This window comes from Paraphaeosphaeria sporulosa, assembly GCF_001642045.1.
Source record: "Paraphaeosphaeria sporulosa strain AP3s5-JAC2a unplaced genomic scaffold CC84scaffold_13, whole genome shotgun sequence".
NCBI classification, from domain to species: Eukaryota; Fungi; Ascomycota; class Dothideomycetes; order Pleosporales; family Didymosphaeriaceae; genus Paraphaeosphaeria; species Paraphaeosphaeria sporulosa.
Window position 1 is genome coordinate 631215 of NW_017253372.1, and position 21743 is coordinate 652957.

The 21743-nt window shown below is 51.5% G+C and overlaps 7 protein-coding genes across 7 annotated transcripts; 3 read left to right on the forward strand and 4 right to left on the reverse strand.

Moving 5' to 3' along the window:
• Window positions 1-235: 235 nt before the first annotated feature.
• On the forward strand, window positions 236-1822 carry CC84DRAFT_1263824 (uncharacterized protein; the record flags this gene model as incomplete). The annotated part of the gene is made up of 3 exons (XM_018185261.1): window positions 236-769; window positions 869-1288; window positions 1347-1822. The coding sequence occupies exons 1-3, from the start codon at window positions 697-699 to the stop codon at window positions 1820-1822; spliced, it is 969 nt and encodes a 322-aa protein (XP_018030479.1). The 5' UTR covers window positions 236-696.
• A 440-nt stretch (window positions 1823-2262) lies between these two features.
• On the reverse strand, window positions 2263-6217 carry CC84DRAFT_1263825 (cysteine proteinase). Its single transcript, XM_018185262.1, has 5 exons — window positions 5541-6217; window positions 5332-5489; window positions 5085-5271; window positions 3494-5035; window positions 2263-3433 (listed from the first exon to the last, which is right to left on the reverse strand). Exons 1-5 carry the CDS (start codon window positions 5863-5865, stop codon window positions 2448-2450), a joined length of 3198 nt encoding a protein of 1065 aa, XP_018030480.1. The 5' UTR covers window positions 5866-6217; the 3' UTR covers window positions 2263-2447.
• A 1755-nt stretch (window positions 6218-7972) lies between these two features.
• CC84DRAFT_1222434 (uncharacterized protein) lies at window positions 7973-8554 on the reverse strand (the record flags this gene model as incomplete). Its single annotated transcript, XM_018183368.1, has 1 exon — window positions 7973-8554. One exon carries the CDS (start codon window positions 8552-8554, stop codon window positions 7973-7975), a length of 582 nt encoding a protein of 193 aa, XP_018030481.1.
• A 1155-nt stretch (window positions 8555-9709) lies between these two features.
• CC84DRAFT_1222435 (uncharacterized protein) lies at window positions 9710-12522 on the forward strand (the record flags this gene model as incomplete). Its single annotated transcript, XM_018183369.1, has 4 exons — window positions 9710-9801; window positions 11039-11859; window positions 11917-12139; window positions 12195-12522. 4 exons carry the CDS (start codon window positions 9710-9712, stop codon window positions 12520-12522), a joined length of 1464 nt encoding a protein of 487 aa, XP_018030482.1.
• Window positions 12523-12862: 340 nt separating this feature from the next.
• On the reverse strand, window positions 12863-13820 carry CC84DRAFT_1102666 (uncharacterized protein; the record flags this gene model as incomplete). The annotated part of the gene is made up of 3 exons (XM_018174975.1): window positions 12863-13036; window positions 13088-13505; window positions 13555-13820. The coding sequence occupies 3 exons, from the start codon at window positions 13818-13820 to the stop codon at window positions 12863-12865; spliced, it is 858 nt and encodes a 285-aa protein (XP_018030483.1).
• A 2708-nt stretch (window positions 13821-16528) lies between these two features.
• CC84DRAFT_1199662 (uncharacterized protein) lies at window positions 16529-19061 on the forward strand. The gene is made up of 6 exons (XM_018181630.1): window positions 16529-16617; window positions 16743-16871; window positions 17071-17238; window positions 17298-17781; window positions 17830-18345; window positions 18390-19061. The coding sequence occupies exons 1-6, from the start codon at window positions 16541-16543 to the stop codon at window positions 19032-19034; spliced, it is 2019 nt and encodes a 672-aa protein (XP_018030484.1). The 5' UTR covers window positions 16529-16540; the 3' UTR covers window positions 19035-19061.
• A 25-nt stretch (window positions 19062-19086) lies between these two features.
• On the reverse strand, window positions 19087-20757 carry CC84DRAFT_1231582 (synaptic vesicle transporter; the record flags this gene model as incomplete). The annotated part of the gene is made up of 4 exons (XM_018183734.1): window positions 19087-19379; window positions 19429-19840; window positions 19910-20377; window positions 20434-20757. The coding sequence occupies 4 exons, from the start codon at window positions 20755-20757 to the stop codon at window positions 19087-19089; spliced, it is 1497 nt and encodes a 498-aa protein (XP_018030485.1).
• Between the last annotated feature and the right edge of the window lie 986 nt (window positions 20758-21743).

Sequence of the window (21743 nt, forward strand, 5' to 3'; positions counted from 1 at the left end):
ATACTACATGCGGAGCCGTGTCACTTTGCCTTATCAAATCTGAATCTTCGCGAAACGTTTATTGTGAGCCGGCTCCTGCACTCCGCAAACACGCAAGTTCTATCTCCAGGTGACCCTAATCGGCGATCCTGGCAATCACTATCTGGATACATGTATATATATATACCCTACCGCTCCACAGACCCCACAGTGACCTGTCACCAGTCACCGTTACTGCAACCACCATCGACCTGTACAGATCTTCACCCAACTCGTCCGTTAGCTTGAAGCTTTGCCGAGAGCATGGAACTGAGGACAGGGACGTCTTCTTTGAGTCTCGCTTGTCGCTGTAATATATCATGCATGCAGGATGGCCACGATCTTCAGTGATTTGACCCAGCTTACACAACGTCCTGCTGTCAATTCGTGTCACAGCGGCACGCTTTGCACCCTGAGCATGCTGGGCCGAGCGCGCGGGACAAATGCGGCCTTATGGTATCAGCTTCTCATTCTCGCAGTAAATACGCCTTCACCACAGCAACACACGGCATGCGCAAACAGCGCACGCACCAAGACCGCCTTCACCTCGCCTGACGTCGTTTGCAATCTCACTCAATATCCGCACCTATAAACATTCCACGGTCTTCGACCTCGAAGACCCCACAACTATACCTTCAAGCCGAACCACGGAACTACACCACGCAGACAGTACGGAACATGTCAGACTACAAGAAAAGGAAGAGCCACGAGCTCGCCGAGCTTCTCGTGCGCCGCGGTCTCGACGCCTCTGGTAAGTATAGTCATTTCTTTTCTTAATCTCCTCCCTTCCCTTGCCCACGCCCTTATCTGCCTGCCCTGTCCTAGACTTACCACCTGCTCGCCTGCCCAGGAACGAAAACCCAGATGATGTCTCGCCTGGTCATGCAGGACCAAGAGCAAATCTCCGCGGATAGAGCGTTGGCTGCAGCGATCCAGGCCGCTTCGCACAACCCGCCCCCTCAGAAGCACGGCAATGAGAACGAGCAGTCACAAGGTGAGTGGTCGAAGGTGAAGAGTACCAGTGCGGACCGCGGCGGTGCCCAGAAGGACAGCGAGATGATGCGAAAGGCGCGCTTGGAGAAGGGAGGGCAGAGCGTGAAGAGCAAGGGCAAGGAGGTTGGTGGTGGAGGCTACTTCGGAGTGCTTGGGGAGGGTAGCAAGGATGTCGAGGGGACTGGCGAGGTGGACGAGGAGGCTTTCGTGAAAAGCTTGATGGCAGGCGGCGCGATGGGCGGATGCAAGGCTATTTACGACTCGCAGCACAATAGCGGTAAGTTTCCTCCCCCTTTGCAGGGATTTGAGCTCGAATTCCTGATCAACGGGAACAGGTATCGTGGTTAATCCGACGACGGCGGTGCCCACCATGCGCGGCGGCGCCGGTCGCGCGCGCACGCAGCGCAATACCTCTTCCACACGTCCCGTCGACGATGATGACAGTCTTAGCGATGCCTCCACTGTCCGCCCTTTGTCAGTTGTAGCACCCGAGCGCATCCCGCTGCCCCAGGATAATGATGACCAAGAGAAGAGCGGCAAGAGCGGCAGGAAGCGCAAGGCAAAGAGCGGCAAGACCGGAGGGCTGACCAACGAGGCTGCTTTCCACGCTCTCCATGGCCGCCCAGTGCGAAGGGCCGCGTCCAATGGATCCCGCGTCTCGATGAAGGTATTCTTTTGGGCTCTCTTCATCGCGATGGCCTACATCTCCTGGCTCAAACCGGGTACCATGACGGAGGTATTGGGCTACCTCGTCGCCTTCGTGAAGGATCCGTTGGGTAGCGTTTACCAAAGCATCACGGGTCCGAAGTGAGCAGCACGGGTGCGATGTTTGCATGGCTCAAGAGATGATCTTGGGACAGACGATTGGGAGATGGAGGGGGAAAGGAACTCTCACGATGATATCGTCACGGAAGATACATGAAATCAATTTCGGACTACGACTCCGTCATGTCTGTGCACTTGGAGTGATTACTATGATTGATAGCATGAGCGTTTTCCTTCTCGCAAGTTAACCCAGCCTCCACTGTGATCATGCCTTTGTGAGCGCGTCTAAACCTGCCGCACACAGCCAGCTCATCACAAGCACGCGCATCTCCATACACCAAGCTGTCTCAATTCACACTGGCTTTGTACCGTGCCTCAAGAGATAATAGCGGCTTGTGATAGGCGACGTGAGGGCAAGATCAGACCTTGCTGGATTTCAGAGCAGAGAGACGTAGAGGGAAGACTCAGCACTACGAGAAATTATTGCGTATGTATCGACATGAGCCACCGAAACTCCATACAGACAACCGCACCAAGACAGTCTGGCCCAAAGCGCGCGCAAAATCAATGTAACACCTCGCTCGCTTCAACGCCTATCAAAACCATCATCAAAGCATCAGACGAAATGGCAAAGTATACCGAGAATTGGATACCGCGAAGGTGAATACCCTTCACGACAATGTCCCCTGGCGATCCATTTCCTTTCCAGCTGGGGCACTCCCAATAAACTGCGCCTTCTGCGAGAGTGCAGAATCCAAGTTCCCTCGTGTTCTTAGAGGGCTGGTAGCATCAGCCGCACTGTCATCAACATCGAGAGCCTTCTCTTTCCTCCTCACGCTGATAATCGAGGAGCGGTCGTCACCATCACTCCTCTTGCGCTCGCCTTCGCCGTTCTGGACCTCAATGGTAACATCAGTGTCCTGAGAGAAGACGCGCAGACCGAGCACGCAGACAGCATTCCAGGGATCGCGCTCAAACTCGTCTTCCTCATCCTCGTACACGTATCGGCCCCGGTAGCGAGGCTGTTCGTAGAATCGAGGGGGCACGTCATCGTCCGAGGGGTCAAAGTCGGAGTCGAATGAGTCAGGACCATCCAGCTCGGAGTCCCATGATGAGTAGTCGGACATCTCGGACGGTGAGCATACACCATGGCGGGCGCGATGGGAGGCAACACTTGCGCCTCGGCTACGGGGTACGTAGATACCAGGACGAATACCAGGGATGGGCGATAGTGTCGTCCGGCGCGATGCGGCGGGAGAGGGTTGAGTAGGGCGACGATCAGGACGAGGGCTGTAGGGCCGTTGTGATGGCGTTCCAGGATGGAACTCTTCCGACATTGGCGTCGGGATTGGCGATTCAGTCTGACCTCCTTCGTTGTATCCATCGCGGCCATTGTAACCGTCCCGCCCATTGTATCCATCGCGCCCGTTGTAGCCGTCACGCCCCTGATATGCGTCTGCGTTGTATCCACCGCGACCTTCGAAGCCGGCAGCGTTCTGGTTATAACCTCCTCTGCCCTCGAAACCAGCGTTCTGGTTGTAGCCGCCACGTCCACCATAGCCGCGACTTGGGCTTGATGAACGCTGGGTCGGAACAGTTTGGTTGGCTTGCGCTAGGGCCTCCGCCATGCTCGATCCTTGACCCGCATCACGGTTGTCTGCAAGCGAATCAGTACAAATGATACTTGTTTGAAGCACGTATCTCCGAATGAACTTACAGCCTCCGCGACCTTGCAACGCTCCCGGTAGGGCCGCATTATACCCGTCGCGACCACGGTTATAACCACCTCGACCACCATATCCACCATTTGGGCTCGATGATCGTTGACGGGCCATGTCGACTCCACCAGTGCTGGCAGCTCGTGTGTGACGTGTCACATTTGGATGCATTGGCTTGATCTCAGGCTCAGTATCGGAAGGACGGCCTTCATCGTCCACATTAATACCAAGCCCAGCAAGGCCTTCGAGTCTCTTCTCAACGTCTCTCAGCTCGGTGATCTTTGGCTTTTTGTGTGATTGCTTCGCAGCTTTCTTTTGCTGCCGCAGTTTCGCCTTCCTACGTAGCTTCTGCCGTTGCTCGTAAGACTGTTTCATCTGCGCTTTCTTCCGTTCGATCTTCTGCTCGCGCTCTCTTTCGAGCTTCTCCTTTTCTTGCTCCCGGAAATGACCCTTGGCATGTGCAAGATCGTATGACAGGCCGATAGAAAGGAGCTTTTCGCGTCTCTTGTTGCAGTTCAAGCGAATAATCTCTTCGGGCGTTGGATCATCGAGCCTGGTGGCTTTGACCTTCAAGAGGACAGTGTAATTGCCCGCTTCAAGATCCAACTCCATCGAAACAGAGCGTTTCATGAAGTAAGCAGTGTTGCTACGCACGATGTAGTCCTCTTCATCGTCCTTGTGAAGACGGAACTGCAAGTTGAACTCATACTGGCCCTGAAGGCCCTCGAAGTACCGATCGTCCAACTGGCTTAGCACGATGACGACAGGGCTAGGCTTGGAAAGATGCACTTTGAACTTGGTGTCTAGATAATCGACCGACCAGGGCACGTTGACGCTCGTCCATTGTTGCGAGACCGTCCACTCTGGCCCGAAGAGTCGGGTTCGGTCGAAATGCTGATAGTGCCGTAGAAGGTCTTGGTAGGAAATCCAGAAGACGCCGTCATCACCAAATCGGTGATTGAGCTTCTGCATCCATTCGGGCGTCCATTCTTCGGAGCCGTCACTCCAACGTCCGGTCCATTCAGTGCGACCCCATGGATTTCGAAGTTTGAGAAGCCGCTGTCCGTCGATCTCGCGGGCCTCCATGATGGAGTATGCATGCTTTTCTTGGATACCTTTCCTTTGACCATATATGCCTCCCATCTGACCGCATCCGAAGAGAAATGTCTTGTTGACATTGAGCAACTCTTCGCGCCAGAATTTGTCCTTGTCAAGAATGTCCGTGGCGAACACTTCCGAGGTGACACCGCCGGTAAGATCTTCGATGCCTTCGCCCACGAATCCTCCATCGATGGCGGAGTAATCCCCGTGTGCTTTCGCGTACGCTTTCTCGAGCAACGGCAACCAAGTCTCATTCGGGTCGCTGCATTGCGCGAAGTACAGGGCTCGAGAACCGGTCTGCATCGCTGTGCGATATTCATCCTCAGGACTCTTCCGGTTCTGCAGCTCTAACCACTGGTGTCGGCCAAGCGTAGCTTCGTCAAAATCCTCTTTGATCAAGTAAAGCTTGTCGTCGATTACTTCAGATATCCACTCGCCGTCTGTGCGACGTCAGTGCGCATCCATTTTGCGATACTCTCGCGAGCCTACCTCTGTGGAACACGAATCCGTACACCCCAACCTGTTCGTCGCGCGCAACGCAAACCTTCTGGATCAGCTCTTCTTTGTTGCTTATGGTCGCCAAGGCCGACATGAACCAACAATCGCCATCATTTCCTTGTCTAACATCGTTTGCGGTCGCGCCTTCTATGAAAAACTGTGGTCGATCGAAGATGTCCTGTGGCGCGCAAAGCAATTAGCGGGGCACTTGCGGCGCAGCTTCCGAAGAGTGTCGCACCTCGATTCTCTTGACAGACATGGGCTGAAAAGTAGTTGTATCCTCAGTCAAAGCAGCGAGACAGTCTGGTGGTATTTCTGGGTTTTGTTGTGATCGCTTAAAGTCGGCTTCGATGTCAAAGTGCGGATCGCGATACTTTTGGTTCAGTCGTCGGCATTCTGCACACAATCAGAAACGCTCCGTATTGCAGATGAGCGCAATCCCTCTACCTTTGACAATCTTCGAGACTTTCTTCATACAGGCATCCGCAGCCTCCTGGTACGAAGCCAGCGCATTCTGGCCAGGTATTGAACCTCGAGGCGCATTCGCGGCAGCGCGCTTCGCATAGATGTTGTCCGGCAAGACAGTAAACACTTTGCCTGGGTGCTTGGTCGTGAAGTTGTCCCAGAAATGGTTGATGCTCTTCTGTGGAGGCTGCTTCTTCACCCGAAGTCGAGGCCGCGGCGCCATTGGAACTTCGTTGACCATACTGGGAGCTTTGGATTGCGGTCTGGTGATGTTTACCATGTCAATGTGCGAGATTTGCGAGTCCATCCTTCAGTGGTTCGCCCGGCTAAAAAAGCCTAGGGGTAGAGAAGACGGTAGATTTCGGTTGGCGTCCATTGGGGGCTCAAAGCACGTTAATAAATGATTGCACGTTGTGAAGAAGCACTCAGCCGCAGTAGTGACGGCACGAGCTTGGGCTGTCGGGTGGTGTATTTTCAGCAACAGCCTTGGTCCTTGTCCGGATTAACGTGGGGCGGTCAGAGACACGGAGGGTCCTCCTCGGCTATGCCGCCAAAATCCCCGCTCAGATTGGCTTCGCAGCAAATCAGCATGCAACGGCGGTCGCGATCATCGAACGGCCATGCAGCGCTAGTCCATGCATTAAAAAAAGGCGGACAGGCAGACAAGGCACCGAACCATCCCAGCTGTGCACAGCTCCGGGTCCATCAATAGGAGTGAGTCGTGACGGCAGCGTTCAGCGGCATCGAGTAGCCGAGCCACGGGCAGTGGCCCCCGTTGGGCGGGCACCCCTGTCGGCGTGGCTTTGGGGCGGTAGTCTAACCACATCGGGTTAACACAACTGCCAGCCTGACCGACTCCCGTCTTTCTCGTGTAGTGACAGCGCGTCATCCGTTGGAGGATCTGGAGGTGAAGCACTCCCTAGCCGCAGAGCGATGAAGGAATGCAGAGGTCCACAAGTCGGGAGCAGTGACCTGACGGAGATGCTCGCAGGTAACGAGAGTCACATACTCTGGTATTGTTCCACTGTTCCTCAGGCAAGGCTGAGTACGAGACACATTTTCTTTTTTGTGAGAGTGCAACGTACTTCGCTTTCTCACACTGACATCTATCCATAGCCATGCTGCTCGGCCGCGCGAGTAGAAGCATGCTGTTGATTGAGGAGATGATAGGAGAGTGAATTAACGATGCAGCGTCATCGTATGCATCAGGCCATGTGGGTAGGAGTGTTCTCGAACACTAAGGCGGTCGAGAGTAGCCAAATATCGCAATGTGGCTTTCTCAGATCCGATCCTGAACATGCAACTCTGTGCTGTTGTTGGTAGTTGCCCGCACTAGGTGCAGCCAACGAAATCTCATGCTTTCGCAGATATACGGCGGACCCACAAACGGAAAGTGTCTCATTCATTCCCTAAAGCCGGGTCTTTCTCTATGCGGTCTGATTCGAAGTCGTCCCTGCATAAGTCGGCACCAGCCTGCCGGGGTGTGATCATTGGAGCTGACCACCATTGCCAGCTGGGGTATGTGATTCGATCGACGCCCTGACTCAAGAGCGTAATGCGATCCAAAGCAATCCAAGGTCCAGAAACCGATGCAAGCTGACTTGTTCCGCGTGGGATCACAGGGTTCTAAGCCTTAGTACTCAGCCCTATGGGAATCGGAAGGGCGGCTTGTGGATTCCCACGCTCACCGTCGTTCATCCAAGACAGGCCAATCAGGTTGCGAATCTGCTGGTATGCCTCAAAAAAGGCGCGTAGGCGCCATGAGAGCTTAAAAATTGCTGGATAATTGTGCGTTTCGGAGAGCGAGGGGAGATGCGCGTGCATGCAGACCGCTCGTGGAACCAGATGTGCAGTTCATGCAGGAAAAAACGTATCTGCAGCTTCGTACAGGCAGAGTAGGACAGTCGGCGAGGCTGGAGGCAGTGTAGCGGTGAGTGGAGGCAAGGCTAGATTGTGACGTTGCATCCACTCACCTTCCTGCCAGCCACTAAGCGACACCGACCTTACGTCATTCACATCACCAGATCTCAGCCTCGCGCAATCTACTACCCACTGGCACCACTATTATCATTGCGTTCTCTTGCGTAGGACGAAAAACTAAGGGTGACGTGTCATCGGAAATTTTCTAACTCCAGGTGTCCTGATACGTTCACAATCTGATGAGCAAGCCCTCAGCAGCATCCAATGACCAGAGAACCACGAAGACGACTACATCCACTCCAGGGAACCCATCGCAGTAGTCTCCCTACACGATCATGTGCGTTTTGTTGCGAACATGAGCCCGCATTCTATCGTTGTACTCTAATATTTCGCCTCAGAACATATCAGTACGAGCCGGACGTTGCCAGACCTAACATCGCTCACCTTTGGAGACTGATGGCGCCAGGTGTATGGGCTAGTTAATCTCTCCGTCTTCAAGCTCTCCCAATTCGACGTGCTCGACCATGTGTAATGATCTTGCCCTGGTGATTCCCCATGTCTTTCTCCCATCGGTCGACCATCGTACTTATGCAGGCGACGGCGGCCTCAAGGCACGCAAAATTAGCTTGAACCTCTACTTTGGACACGTACTGGTAAGCCTTCTTATGTTTACCGATCCGGGTGTTTGGAGTGTCCACTACCACCGTATACAGCAGTTTCTCGAAGCTCCAAAATTCGGTCTGATAGCAGTATTTGATGTAATTCTGCGTTTCATGCTGAATGAGGGAGCTGATGGAACCCTCGAGCTCATGAAGCGGAGTATGGACTTCGGCGGCATCAGCTAGGCCGGTGACTGGGGTGTTTAGCAACCCGGAGAGGAAGGCACCGCTCGGGACCACTGTTTTGAAATCTTGGACCGTCTCCTGAATGTTTTGCTCCAGGCCGGCGGGCTCGATGAACGGCGCGATGTACCGTCCACGCTTGGGCTGCTTTGCATATACTATAAGGACCAGATGGTAGACGATGTCTTCCTGTCTCGCAAACTCGGGCGATGACTTATCACCCGGTTTGAGCATGGGGGAGGGACGGTAATATCACCGGGCTCCGCCAGGTCTATATTCACGAGTATAAAGTCAGCTGAATTACTAAAGTGGGCTCATGTACGTAGTGTCTATGTCCAAGACATAGCGACTCTATACCGGGGGACCGTACATTCGAGCGTCTTGCAGTCGGCCCTATGGATATTCGCACCTGCATTTCGGCATGCCTTGTTGCAGTAGTGACGACCTCTATACTTGCAGAGTACCAGAGCATTGAGCTTCTTGGTACTATCCGGGACGCACGCGCACTCAGCGCATTTTAAGTGGGCCGTTTTCGCCATGATGCTCAACTGCACGTTCGTGTGATGGGTTCGTTGATGCACAGTGGACATGTTCGATCAATAGCGTGGTCCAAAAAGAGCAAGGAAGTATTGAGGACCGTTTCGTGCGTGCACTGTTCGTTATCGGCTGAAGGTGCGAGCTTTGGCATAATTGACTGAAAGACGTGCCGAGACCCACGGAAGTGCACGCTAACTATCCAGGACTCATGCACTCGGGCCTCAAGGCACAAGATTGCCTATGACCGCGATAAAGCTAGTTTTCAAGAGATATGTCACAGGACTATGTTTGGCAATACGATCAATTGGCTGGATGCAGAAAGTTCCTTATTCATCGTGAAGGTTTCTCTATATCAGAGCCCGGCGCCCTGCTTTCGCTCTGCTTTGGAACGTTTCCTTGATCGGATCGGCACTCGACTGTGCAGATATGAAGAATTGCAAATCCAGTTCAGTCGCAAGAGCTGTAGCATTCGAGCGTCATGTCAGACGTCCAAACTCATGGTCGAGCCTGCCTTGCAGAATCCAGCAACATCCTTGCCCGCAGCCTTCCAGATATCCTTCAGCTCTTTAGAATCCTTTCCCATAACAACACCTACCACATAATTTCCTGCTTTGACCACTGCACCATTGACATAACACAATAATCGCGGGCTGAGGTGGACAAACTGCGTGCAGATGTGGCTCATCCAAGGAAGCACCGGTCGGAAAGTCGGCGCGGAGAAGACAAGCTGTCGCGGCCGCAGGAGGCAAGCCAGGTGGTCAGGTCGGTAGAACTTACCATCGCGTATCGAAATTAGAACCGAAGGTAGAGATACAAGGCTCGCGCAACGATGTGCAGGTCGTACAGTCCGTCATGGAAGAGCTTGAACGTGGGCTCGTGCACAAAGATGCCGATGATGAGGAGCAGGGCGACGATGTTGATGATGATGGTGTGGAACAGGCGCAGTAAGGTAGAGAGCATACTTGCGACTTCGCAGGTTTTGGCTAATCTGGTCGAAGTCTGGGTGGGCGCGAGGGTAAGGGCAGCAATGCGAAGACAAAACTGCCCCTCGCTGGTTTATATAGGCTCATACTGTGCGATCAATGCATGGCGTGCACCCGGAAAAGTGCAGAGCGGGTGCTTAGGTGAAATCGGAGGTTGTGTGTACGTTGATGCGGTCGACAACAGCCTTAACTAGGTCAAGCTCCAATTTCACTGATCTCTATTCACCGCGAAGTGGCGCTGATGCCACACCGCCAGATCTTCCCCCGCCCGCTTCGTCATGAAGCCCTCAGTACCTGCCGCACATTTTTGCATCACGCTCAATGAACTTTTGACCCAGAACCCGTCCGAAAACACGACAGCTGTCACAATGACGTGGCTCAAGAAGTGAACCCATGGTAAGTTACCTAAAACATGAAACCCCTCGGATATATACATTTAATGTTTCTAGTTATCTGACTTGTCTGCCAACATCAGTGGACGGCAGCAAAGACGTGCAGCCCTCGCAAGACTCTGACAGATCCTCAGCTGTTCAAAAGTCAAGCGACTACTTTAAGTTTCTGATCAACGATGTCCCCTCGTCGATACAAACCTGAACATAATAGTCGCCGCTCCCGTCCAGTACTTCTCTAATCTCGCTGGTGGTAAAGAGTCGCGCAAAATTACCCAGGGCTGCTGCGGAGTGGTATTTTCCTAGCAACATCTCTTGTACTGCCGCTGAAGATAGTTATCCGTATCAAGTCTTCATGGAAAATGAAGACAAGCATTGGGATGACTTGGTGATGGAGTTAGTCGTGGACATTCGGGACCTTCTTGTCTTCCTGGTAGTCATCACCTTCGCCCTGGGAGCTACCCTTCATTGGTGAAGCTTGTAGAGGTGCGCATATCTTGTAGCGATTGAGGCCGTCTGCTAGGCGGGAGCAGAAGGCAGACACTTCTGTGCGCTTTGGTCACGCGCATTTCTGATACGCGGCGTCTGGTTTGGAATCGGGTTTTTTTTTTTTGTTTTTTGGAATCGTACAGACCAACCACTGTCGTCCGGCCTATATGACTGCAAATGTATTCAGGTAGATGTAGCACAATTTTTCGATGCCTGCAAATAAAATGTCATGACTTTGACAGTTTTTTTCCATGAGCCTCTGCCTCTCAATGTGCATGTGACCGAAGCATTCATCTCGCTTGGGTAACTAATGACGCCAGTTGGCTCATCTTGGCAGCAAACGCCCACTTCCGCTCCCCGATCAAGGAAGTTATCTGCGCCTTCCGCTTGACGCGTTGCTCCGCCGACATACAATCTCACAACACCACCACCATGGCCTGCCTCTGTGCAGAAAATAAAGCACCCGACCAGAAAGGCCAGCGAATGTTCAGTCGCTTCACAGACTTCTTTAATGGTAGTCATTCGCGTACCAGTCTCAGCTCCAGCCATACCACCTCCCTGCCGGCGGCATCTCCGCTTGGCGGTGTCGGAAACCTCAAGCCTAGGTTCGAGAAAGTGGGATTGCATCCGTCCGAGCGTTCGCATGTATACGATATAATGGAGTCGTCTCCTTCAGAGACGTACCGAGTATTGCATTTGGAAGAGTGGGATAAGCTGATGGAGGAGAATAAGAAATCCGGCCACTTGGCAAAGATGGACCTGTACAAGGAGCGGGAAGAGCTGAAGCAGTGCGAAGAGGGCAAGGAAGAGCAGGTGACAGAGAGTCCTCCGAGCGTGAAGTCCAGAAACAACAGTATGAAAGCGATGAAGGTTCTTAGGATTGAGAGCGGCCCAGGAGAGAAGAAAGGTTCAGACACCACCGGTATCACTGCTGATTTCAGGGACTCTTTGACTGTCAAGTTTGTCAAGTCGCTCTTTCAGAATGAAGAGAAGGATTCCAGTCAGGTTACCACTAGTGCTCCACTAGCAGAGGCTTTGGGTAACGAATATGAGGGCTCGATTCCTGGCTCAATCGACAGTCTCCGCGCCGTCGCGAACCCAACTCCGTCCAGGCATCCGTCGCTTCGCCATAGCCCGCCACGTAAGTTATGGTATCTTCGAACAACGTTCACTATTCTTGGACTAAAAAATCGCATAGTGGATGATCTACACACCAGTGCTCAAAGCCAAGTACCTCCGATCGACCCAATCTTGAATATCAGAGTTGTGTCCGACAATGACTCTATTAGCGTAAATGATGTAGTGATACCCCATGAACGAGCCGCCGATGCCATCGACCTGCAGAAATATCGCTTCTCTCGCTTCTATGCTGTCGATAGCAAAACCTCCAGTGCTCACACCCACATGGCCAAGAACGGCTTGTCTTCAAACAAGCATTCACCCGTCACCAAGAGCTCCAAGCTTGGGCCATTGGAGGTTGAGAACTCAACTGCACGCGCGTTTGACGGGATCACTTCTGCCCCTCACGTACACGGTCCTGCTCTTCGCCAAAGCTATACAAGGTCCGTACGAGTTCTTTGGTGCGGTGTGGAAAGTTCTCGTTCTAGCCATCGACTACACTGGTCTGCGGAGACTCATGTGTTGGAATGAGGCCGACTCAAGCGATGTGCTGCTCGTACCGCTCGAGGAATATGGTTACAAGATGAAGCAGTGCTGCACGCAGATTATAGGGACGTTCATGGGTGCATTCGCGCAGGCTCTCGTCGAAGCTTTGAGGGAACTTGATGCCGAGGATGCCATTTGAGGTCATTGACTATAACCGGGTTCTTTAGGATAAGGCTGGATGTTGAATGAGGTACAGGTCTATAATGTATCGGTCAGGCACCAAAGTCAAGAACATTATGATTATGTCAATAGATCTAAATGCATCCACAAAACAACATTTGCTCAGGCTATGCGGTCTGACTTTTCCATTTCAATGCCCTCGAACGATATTCACTTAATGTGAATAATTATTGACGCTTCTATATTCCTAATCCATGGTATATACATATGTACAAAGATATTAGTTCACGCGTACGCCACAGTGTACAATAGCTCCTTCTTCGCGCTGTCTCCCAACGATGGTCTTGGTTGAGCATACTCTAAGCGGTACGCTGGTACAGCTTCACGGAGTTGAACTCAAAGAAGGTGTCCTTGAAGTCGTCGGGGTTGTTCGCAACCCAGCTGTTGCAATCGGTGCCAGTCTCAGCAGCACACTGCTCGTTCCAGCTGTCAGCTCCCCCAGCCCAGCTGCCACAGAAGGTAATGTTGATGATCTGATGCTTGATTAGCCTAAATTTTCCAACTGGTTCAGCATAAGGACTCACAATCTTGAACTGGCTGAACGCCTTCTGGAAGTCGCAGCTCTTAGGCGAAAGCGCGACAGTCGGCGTCTTCCAAGTGGATGGGTCCGGAGTGCCAGCATTCAGATCAGCCGGGATCTCATCCTTTCTAAAGTGCCATATCCTCATAGTATCGGTCTCCACCTGCAGTGCGATCACCTGGTATTGTTCGTTGAACGCCTGGTTGAAGGTTCCCTCTTCGGCTCCGAAGCTGCATCCCTGTAGGCCTTCTCCCTGTGGATTGTAGTGGCAGTTATCGGTCTTCAACGGGTTGCCAACATCGAAATTTACACTACACTCCTCCGACGTGTAGAAAGAGTGCGTGTTGGCGGTCGATTTGTCCACGTTCTCAAGGATGTCGATCTCGGAGTAGCCTTCGGCTTGCTCGCCGCGGTAGACCCAGCTGTGACTGATTAGTGATAAATCTAAATGATCAATGGAAGTTTTCTTACAAAGCCGGCCATTGCCCACAGCCTGCTACCGGCACATGGGCAAGATCTGCTACGAGGAGGCCTTGATCGAAGGTTCCATAGCTTTGCAGGCGGACACTCTTTCTTCCGGTGCTTCCCAGGTCGTATGTATTGTTTGTGTCGACACCGATGTGCGCTTTATTGTCTACAATGCTTGCAAGGCCCATCGCTGTGGCCTCATCCGAGCTGACGTATTGGGCAAAACCCTGAGTGAAGCTGGTATCCGGCTCCTTTTTATGACCAAACATTAGCTCAGGTCCCCTTTGCTCCGATATCCTCAGTTCGGAAACTTGTACTCACGTTGATGAATTCAAAGTTATCAAAGAAACTCGGTCCACTGTAATCCCACTTGACCTCATAGTTGGCAAGGGCTGAAGACGCCAGCGCCAGAGACCCGAGAAGAGTAGAAGTATACATTGTAATAGAAAGAATAATAGTGCTAAAGATGTTTTTAAAACGGATAGAAATGGAGGACTGAAATGATAGAGAGATGCATCAGGGCAGCAACCATATTTGTAGTTGTGGCTTTTCGGCAGACCATATGGTAGGATGCGGATGTTCACACCAGCCTCACGGGCGGAGTTGAGCATTGGCTTGTTGCTTCCTCGCATCCTCACCGTGGCATCCCGGGTGCAAAACATACATGCTATGAAACAAAGCCTTCATTGGCTATGTGCCTTGTTGTGCCCGATGAATTCCGTTTCAAGGAGGAAAACTCGTGCCCGTTGCCCTGTCGAATATCCCGATTCCTCTGTACCGTCTAGGAAAACGAACCAGTTCGCACGAGACGCTGTTTGGAACTGTGCATGCGGGAGATCGAAGTCCGAAATCCATCAACGACCATGGGGAGGCATCAATTCTCAATTACAATGCGAACAGTCATATCGCAGCTCTCACGACAGAATATTTGGTCTCAATCATCAAATTGTATTGCGCGTCAATCCGATGTCATCATGCGAACTAAACTTTTCTACGATCAAGCAAGAAGTGCATTTCAAAAACGATTTCGAAGACGACAGCGACCCTGAACACCCCTGTCGGGGCGTTCGCTAAAAATCCGTGGGGCGTACTTGGGCGGCTTTGGGGCACTGCGCCAGGCATCACCACTTGGGAAACCGTTCTTGTGACATCTCATCATGCAGCCCTATGCACAGCTTCGGCCACAGGGCGACTGGAATTCACAAACAATTCTACGACTGAATACGACAAGCGCTTGAATTCTACTGACAATTGTACACTTGTCTGGCCTACGCCGCGCGAATTACCCAAGGCTGGCTGGTACTACTGTCTTAAGTCCAATAAGTTAGTGACCTCTAAATGTCTGCAGGTCCAGAGATGTAGCTTGAGTACTTTGTTTTTGGAAATAAAATCCCTCTACTGGCATGATCAATGGCAGGTTTGCGCAAGAAATGAACATGCCTTGTGGCGGAGGCGACAGTCTAACCGAACCCTTGCAAACCCGAGAGGTCCTCAAACTTGCGCATGGTACCACGCGCAGCGTTCAGCCCTACATTTGATCGGTAAACTTATGCAACCTTCCTTTCCAGGCATCCACTGCATGTGTGAGAGCTCCGTCTCATTTGCGCAGTAATGTTCCGGTCAGTCGAGCCGTTCTCTCTCCGGGCAATGATTACATCGGACAGATCGGCAGATGGTGAAGTGCACCGACTCGCACGACAAGCCAACACAATCTCGTACAGACTGACTTGGCCCCCGACCGCAAATTCGCGGATAGTCTCAGTGATTGGAGAATCGAACGGCGTCTTAAGCTACTTAAATACCAATTTTCCATCAACAGAGGAAACATCAATCCTCGCTCGTGCCACTTCTCATCTGCTATCCCGAAAGCAGAGGGATCCCAGCTCTTCCTTCGAAGTGCACGCCACATTCGAAGTCGCTATCAGCAGGATATTCGACATTCATATGTACTGTAAGCGCTAGGTAGTCTTGCGAGGAGCGGATCGGCCGCGTCATGCAGATTGTGTTGATGCTCTATACAGCTGCTATGACCTTAGGCATCTACCATTTGTTATTATACGTGGGTATCTACGAAGCGCTATCGGGAACTTGTCAAGGAAGTAAGGGCTTCCCCATTAATTGCACAAGCTGTCATTACTGCGAGTGCCTCATAAACAAGGCTCGCCACAAGCTTGCGACCCACGGATTCCCACTCACGGCCGACATGCCTACTAAGTGCAAATGATCTCTAAACTCATGAACTGGCTGGTCCAAATCCTGCATCAATCAGGACGTCATTCTTTCAATCTCCCTGCCAAAATGTTCCATTTGCGCAATGCTGAACACACTGTCCTCGATCTGCAGCACGACCAAGTCGATTCCCTTCCCATCGCGCACCGACCTAGCCCCATTGTAAAAGCGATGTACATCTCTCCTATTGACTGCGCCCAATCTTTGAGCCTCTGTACATGCCACCTGGTTGCTGCACGTGCCACAGGAGAGGAGTGCAAAGTGTAAATGCGGTCGAAATAAATTTTATAAGGGACGAGTGGCCTCGAAGGGGTCCCACTCCATGCGAGATCGATATTCTACCAGAGTAATATGGCCGAATGTTGCGTCCGTCACTGTTTGCTCGACTAGTTGGTAATGAGTTCAGCCTGAAGGCCTTTGCAGTGACATAAGGTTACTGTTGTGGGTAAAGCCTGCGCTTTGGGCTTCTTCAACGTGTAAAACCCAAGCGCGGAACAATGGGCCTGGATAATAACTTGTAGAAGTGGGCCATTGCCAATCATAAACTGTTCGCTTGAGTGTGCAAATTACCGATACTCCTGGATATGAGCGTTTCGAAAAGCCTTCTAAGCACGGATTCCCGAAGTTGGAAATATGCAAAACCTTGGCATGAGGAAAAGGATAGCGATGAGAGATGGGCAATGATGACGTCAGCTATCGGCATCGCAATATCTTCGCCGAAAAACTTCAATTCGCTTCGGCTGGAAACGCCAACCGCAACATGCCCACGCTCATGTCACCACCCGAGTCCTTCCCAGGACACGCAAGAATTCAGAAGAAAGCGACAAGATCCATAGCGTATGTCCAAGCCCTCATTCATTTGAGTTGGTAGACCTGGAGCTGTATGGGACTAGTCGAAAACCATGACATTGCGCTTTGCTCGTCGATATGACAGAAGATTGTGCTAATCGATATGGGGATAGCTGCGAGAGATGCCACTCACGGAGACAAAAATGTTCAGGAGGACATCCTTGCTCTAGATGCGGTGAAACTAGTCCTCCTGCCGACTGCGTGTACCCGTCGCGCGATCGTAAAGTGAAGCTGAGTCAACAGTAAGTCGTCCTAGCCTTGCCTAGTGGCGATGTATCGTGTTTGCGCAACAGCATAGAGTTCGACACTTCATTCGCAGGTACAGGCGCTATAGAAGCCTGATCACTGCCTCTCGCTTCAAGGCTCAGGTACACAATGTGATTCTGGATTCGACAGGCTGGAAAAAGTGCCTTACGATAATCGCTAATTTTGCCACTGTAGATATATTGAGAACCTTTTGAGAGAGAACGAACTCCTTCGGAGCAACACTGGAGCGAATATTGGATCTACACCGGAAGCTCGACGTCTTACTCCACCACCAGTTACAGTCGAACAGAACACTGAAAGCCAAGAGACGACGCAGAATCCATTGATAGAGGAGCGTCCCTGGTGCGTGTACTCGATCACGATGTCTCTTTGGTTTGACTGACTTCATTCCTCACGGTCAGGTTCCATCCTGTATCAGCGCTAGAGTCACCTTTACACGTAGGTGAAGCCTCAGACGCTGCATTCTCTACTAGATTTCGCCAGACAGTAGCCACAGTCTGCACCAACCATTTGCCGAGAACAAGCTTTATAAAAGACGAACCATTAACGCTCCTTGCGGAGACCGACCGTCAATGGCCTACACCCGCTCGCGCACGGTTCCTGGTCAAAGTTGCGCTAAATACTATATGTCGCTACTATCATATTGTTCGTAAGAGTGTGGTACTTGAAAGTTTAGAAGAAGCTATCAAGCTTAACGGCAAAAGTGACAGACTGAAGGTTGCAAAATTGTTAGCCCTCTTTGCTTTGGGAGAGGCCTATTCAGCCCGAAGTGCAGACCAAGGCTCCACATTTCCTGGGCTGATCTACTTCGTACAGGCCAGAAGGATGGTTAGCATCCCAGCTGAACGCCCTCAGGTTGATTCAGTGGAGATTGCACTACTTCTTGTGAGTATACAAGCGATGATGAGATCGATTGCTAATATGGTACGATAGACGTTGTATTCATTCATCCTCAACAGACGTCATTCAGCGTATGTGCTCGCCAGCTCGGCTGTACGAAACTCTTTAGTAATGGGCATGCACTTGAACGTTCCGGAACATCAGTATCATAATCGTCGCGCCCGGGAGCACCGAATACGACTGTGGTGGTCGGCGTACGTGCTGGACCGATCATGTGCTTCCAAATTGGGTCTACCTATGTCTATCGCCGATGATGACATCTTTGTTGACCCCCCAAGTGGCGACGGTATTGATGACGCGGACGAAGACTTCGACGACGTTGATTACACGTTACGCAGTATCGAAATAGCGAGGATCGCAGCGAAGTGTACGCGAGAAATCTACGGAAGGAGGAAGTTCCACAGCCCTTTTTCGCAGCGAGTGCAATCCGTTCTAAAAGAGTTCACAAAATGGATGGACACTCTTCCTGCGAAGTTCCATCTGAAGAATGATGGCTCTTCCTCGCTACAACGACATCATATTGTCTATTTGCATCTTAGGCTGAATCAGGTATGACTACAAGAACGCATGAAAAACAATCGCTGAGATGATAGGGTGTTATCCTTGCAACACGCCCAATCTTGTTGCACGCACTTCGCATTCACCAGCAGTCACGCAAAGACCCCGTTCCCGATCCTGTCCCAAAATTATCAGACAGCGCACGCACGTTGGCAGAGACGTGTACACAGTGTGCTCGACACTCGTATCGTATCATCACGGATGCGTGGATCCATGGCACTTTTGCAACGTTCGACTACTTTAACACGCAATACCTTTTTTCTGCCGCTACCATTCTTGCAGTATCTAGCCTTCTGCACACCCCTCAAAGCAAAAGCGATGGCGAGAACTTCGACAACGCAGTTGAGTTACTGAGGCAGCTAGCACAAAGCGGTAGCTTCGGTGCGAAAGAGTTCTGCGAACACATTGATGCAATGTCGCAGAGCATGGCCGCAGCCCGCAACGAAGTGCCGCAGTCCACTCTGGGTACTCCTGCAGAGCTACAGCAGCCATCTGTGAACTCTTTCGCCGGTACAAGCATGACTGCGGGCATGGCGCTCGCTGACCCATCGTTTCAAGGCTTCCTTGCAGAAACGGACCTAGACATGCAAGCCCTGGACAACCCATCTTTTTATGGACTTCAAACGCCATACTGGCCAGAGATATGGGGAGATGACTGGGTGACTCCCAGTAATGTGTAAGTCAAAATTAAGCAATGAACTTAGGGTGTCTCAGATACAGGTAATCTAAATTTTACGCAATTGGGAAGACCTTGTTGGTAGGCAGAAGCTTTATCCTCTTGCACGGCTCCAACCAGCTGTCGAACTTCTTTTCTTCCTTATTCTCAACACCCCCCACGTCGTGTCGTGCCGTGACAAATGTAAGACATCCGGCGAGGACACATAACACAGCTCCTATTGTCGCCGTAGGTCCGATACCAATGGCGTCGATCAGCGGAACAGTACCGGCGCTCGCGCAAGCGGAGAAGGTATATTGTATAAGGTACTTCCCAGTAATAACCTCCTGCCTCTTCTTCGGTATCGCTTCTGGTTTTTGTTAGCTCTGAGCGACTGTAACATGGCCGGGTACCCTTACCAGCACAATACGTATTCAGGCTTGCGAACGCAGCAAGAAGCCCAGCAGCAGCTAAGAAGGTCGTCACGATCGGTAACGCCAATCCACCTTTGACTGCCGTACATATGTTGCAATATTGGAGACTCCACCCATATATGAGCGAAGCTGCAGGTATAACTAGAAAAAAAGACCACATGCCGCTGTTCAAGCGATCTTGGGGCAGGCGTTCCCCACGTAGCTTGATGAATTTGCGGACAGTGAGGTCGGAATAACATCCGCCTACGATCGTTCCCACCAGGAAACCGGTCGCAGGTGCAATGTAGAACAGGCCTGAAGATAGTGGTGATATCAAGCCGAAGCGCTCGACGAGTATGTGCCGAGGCGATGCGAGAATAGAGTATTGCGTCCAGCTCAGAAAGCCGCAACTCAGATGCTAATTCAGCATGTTAGCGCTGTCTCCTGCGAAGACTCTGTAATGATCTGTGGCACACGTCACACTTACCGTAAAGAAGATCTGTCGATACTTCATCTGTTGGAAGACTGGCAGCGGGTCGAAATTCCTCACTGCCTCCATGCCCTTCAGGTTCAGTGCAAAGTGGCCCGGCTTATCGACACGGCTAGGCGGCACAAACACAAGCGCGAGAACAAATGCGAATCCCGCCATCGCAACTTGGAGCCACAATACACTCCTCCAGCTCGAGTATGTCATCATAATTCCAGCAACCAAAGGACCAAGAGGTGGACCAAGCACCGTCCCAGCTAGGAAGAATCCAGTAGCCGTGCCGCGCTGTATGGGTGGGAAGTATTCAGCGAGAATAGTCTGCCCAGCTACGTGGAAGTAGCAACCTTGTAGACCAGAGAGAACGCGCATGGCGATGAAGACGCGCATATTCGGAGCGAGGGCGGCGCCAATTGTGAAGCAGAAGAGAAAAAGAAGGCAGATGTTGTATGTGAGCCGGCGGCCGATAATCTACATGTCTTAAATCAGTACATTGTAGCAGATCGCATGCGCGTGGACCGACATACCGCAGCAATCGGACTCCATATCAGCGGACTGCTTCCCAGAGCTAGCAAGACTCCCCCTGTTGACAGACTGACCGCTTCCTTTGTTCCCCCCAGATCAGCTGCGATCTCAGTGCCGGCGCTCAGCAACGAGGTCGATGAGAAACATGCTGCGAGCGTTGCCCAGCTCGTAACGAAGACGATCATGCACTTGCGCCACATGGGGATGCTGTCGTACAAGGCCGAAGCATTGGTTTCGACTTTCGCCAGCGCGTTCGAGCTCGTGATGGTAGCAGCGGGGCTGGCCGACTCGGTATGAGGTTGGCTTACTGCAGCTTCGACTGCCATGGGCTCGCCGCAGCGACTGGCTTCGATGTCCCTTTCGGTAGATGACATGACGGGGGCGGTGTTTAATGGGGGAGAACGTGAAGTAAAGTTCTACGCATATGGTTCGCTAGAATGCGGTATGTTGCCTGGCTTAGAATGCAATATTTCAAAGTTGATGAGGCTGTCATGTAAGTTATATACACCTTTTTGACGTTGCAGGCTCTCTGAGACTGCCATCGGTGAGTGGTGGAGTTGGCCGACGCTCACGCAAAGTTCTACCCGATGGACCCACAATTATACCAATACGTCGTTACACCTGCAATTGCGAGACTAGCATTTTCCTACGTCGGATCTATAGACAAGGTCACCGAAAAGACATACTGGCCGAAAGATATTTGCGCAGAGTCATCACGTACTCGTACGATTGTGATAGCCACTTGCTGGTTAAGATTACTTGATGACTCACAATTGATCGTTCAAAGAGATTGACGCAATGAACACTGTCTGTAGGTTGCGCTTTTCCATTCCTATTGGCATTTTGTTGCCACTGATTCCTGCATTCAACCATTCGCGTCGCTACTGTTGCAGTCAAGGAGGTATGGCCTACACTCTGAAGCTCTAGTGGGACAGGTGTTTCGTGTGCTTCAATCAACCGAACTGGGAGCCTCGTCTTTTTCCGAGAGGGGCGAACGCTATCCACATTTCGGAATTCAACAAATAATCAAATCTGTAAAGTAGCCGACTCTGAGTCTTTTCTCTTCCCTAGAGGATTGAACGATATCATAATATTACAGAGTTCAAGAAATTATCAAAAACTGTAAAGTAGACGGACTTCCGTGTTACGGAGAGGGCGCCAGGTGTTATCCAGCTGCACGCAGGTGTCGTTCGCATGGATGAGGAAACTTTGCGGCTAAAAAGGTACAGAAAGGGATGAGGTGTAAGCAAGTCGAGCGTGCGGACCCTATCCAACCATGTAAGTTCACTAATATTGCAGCTTAGGAGGCAAG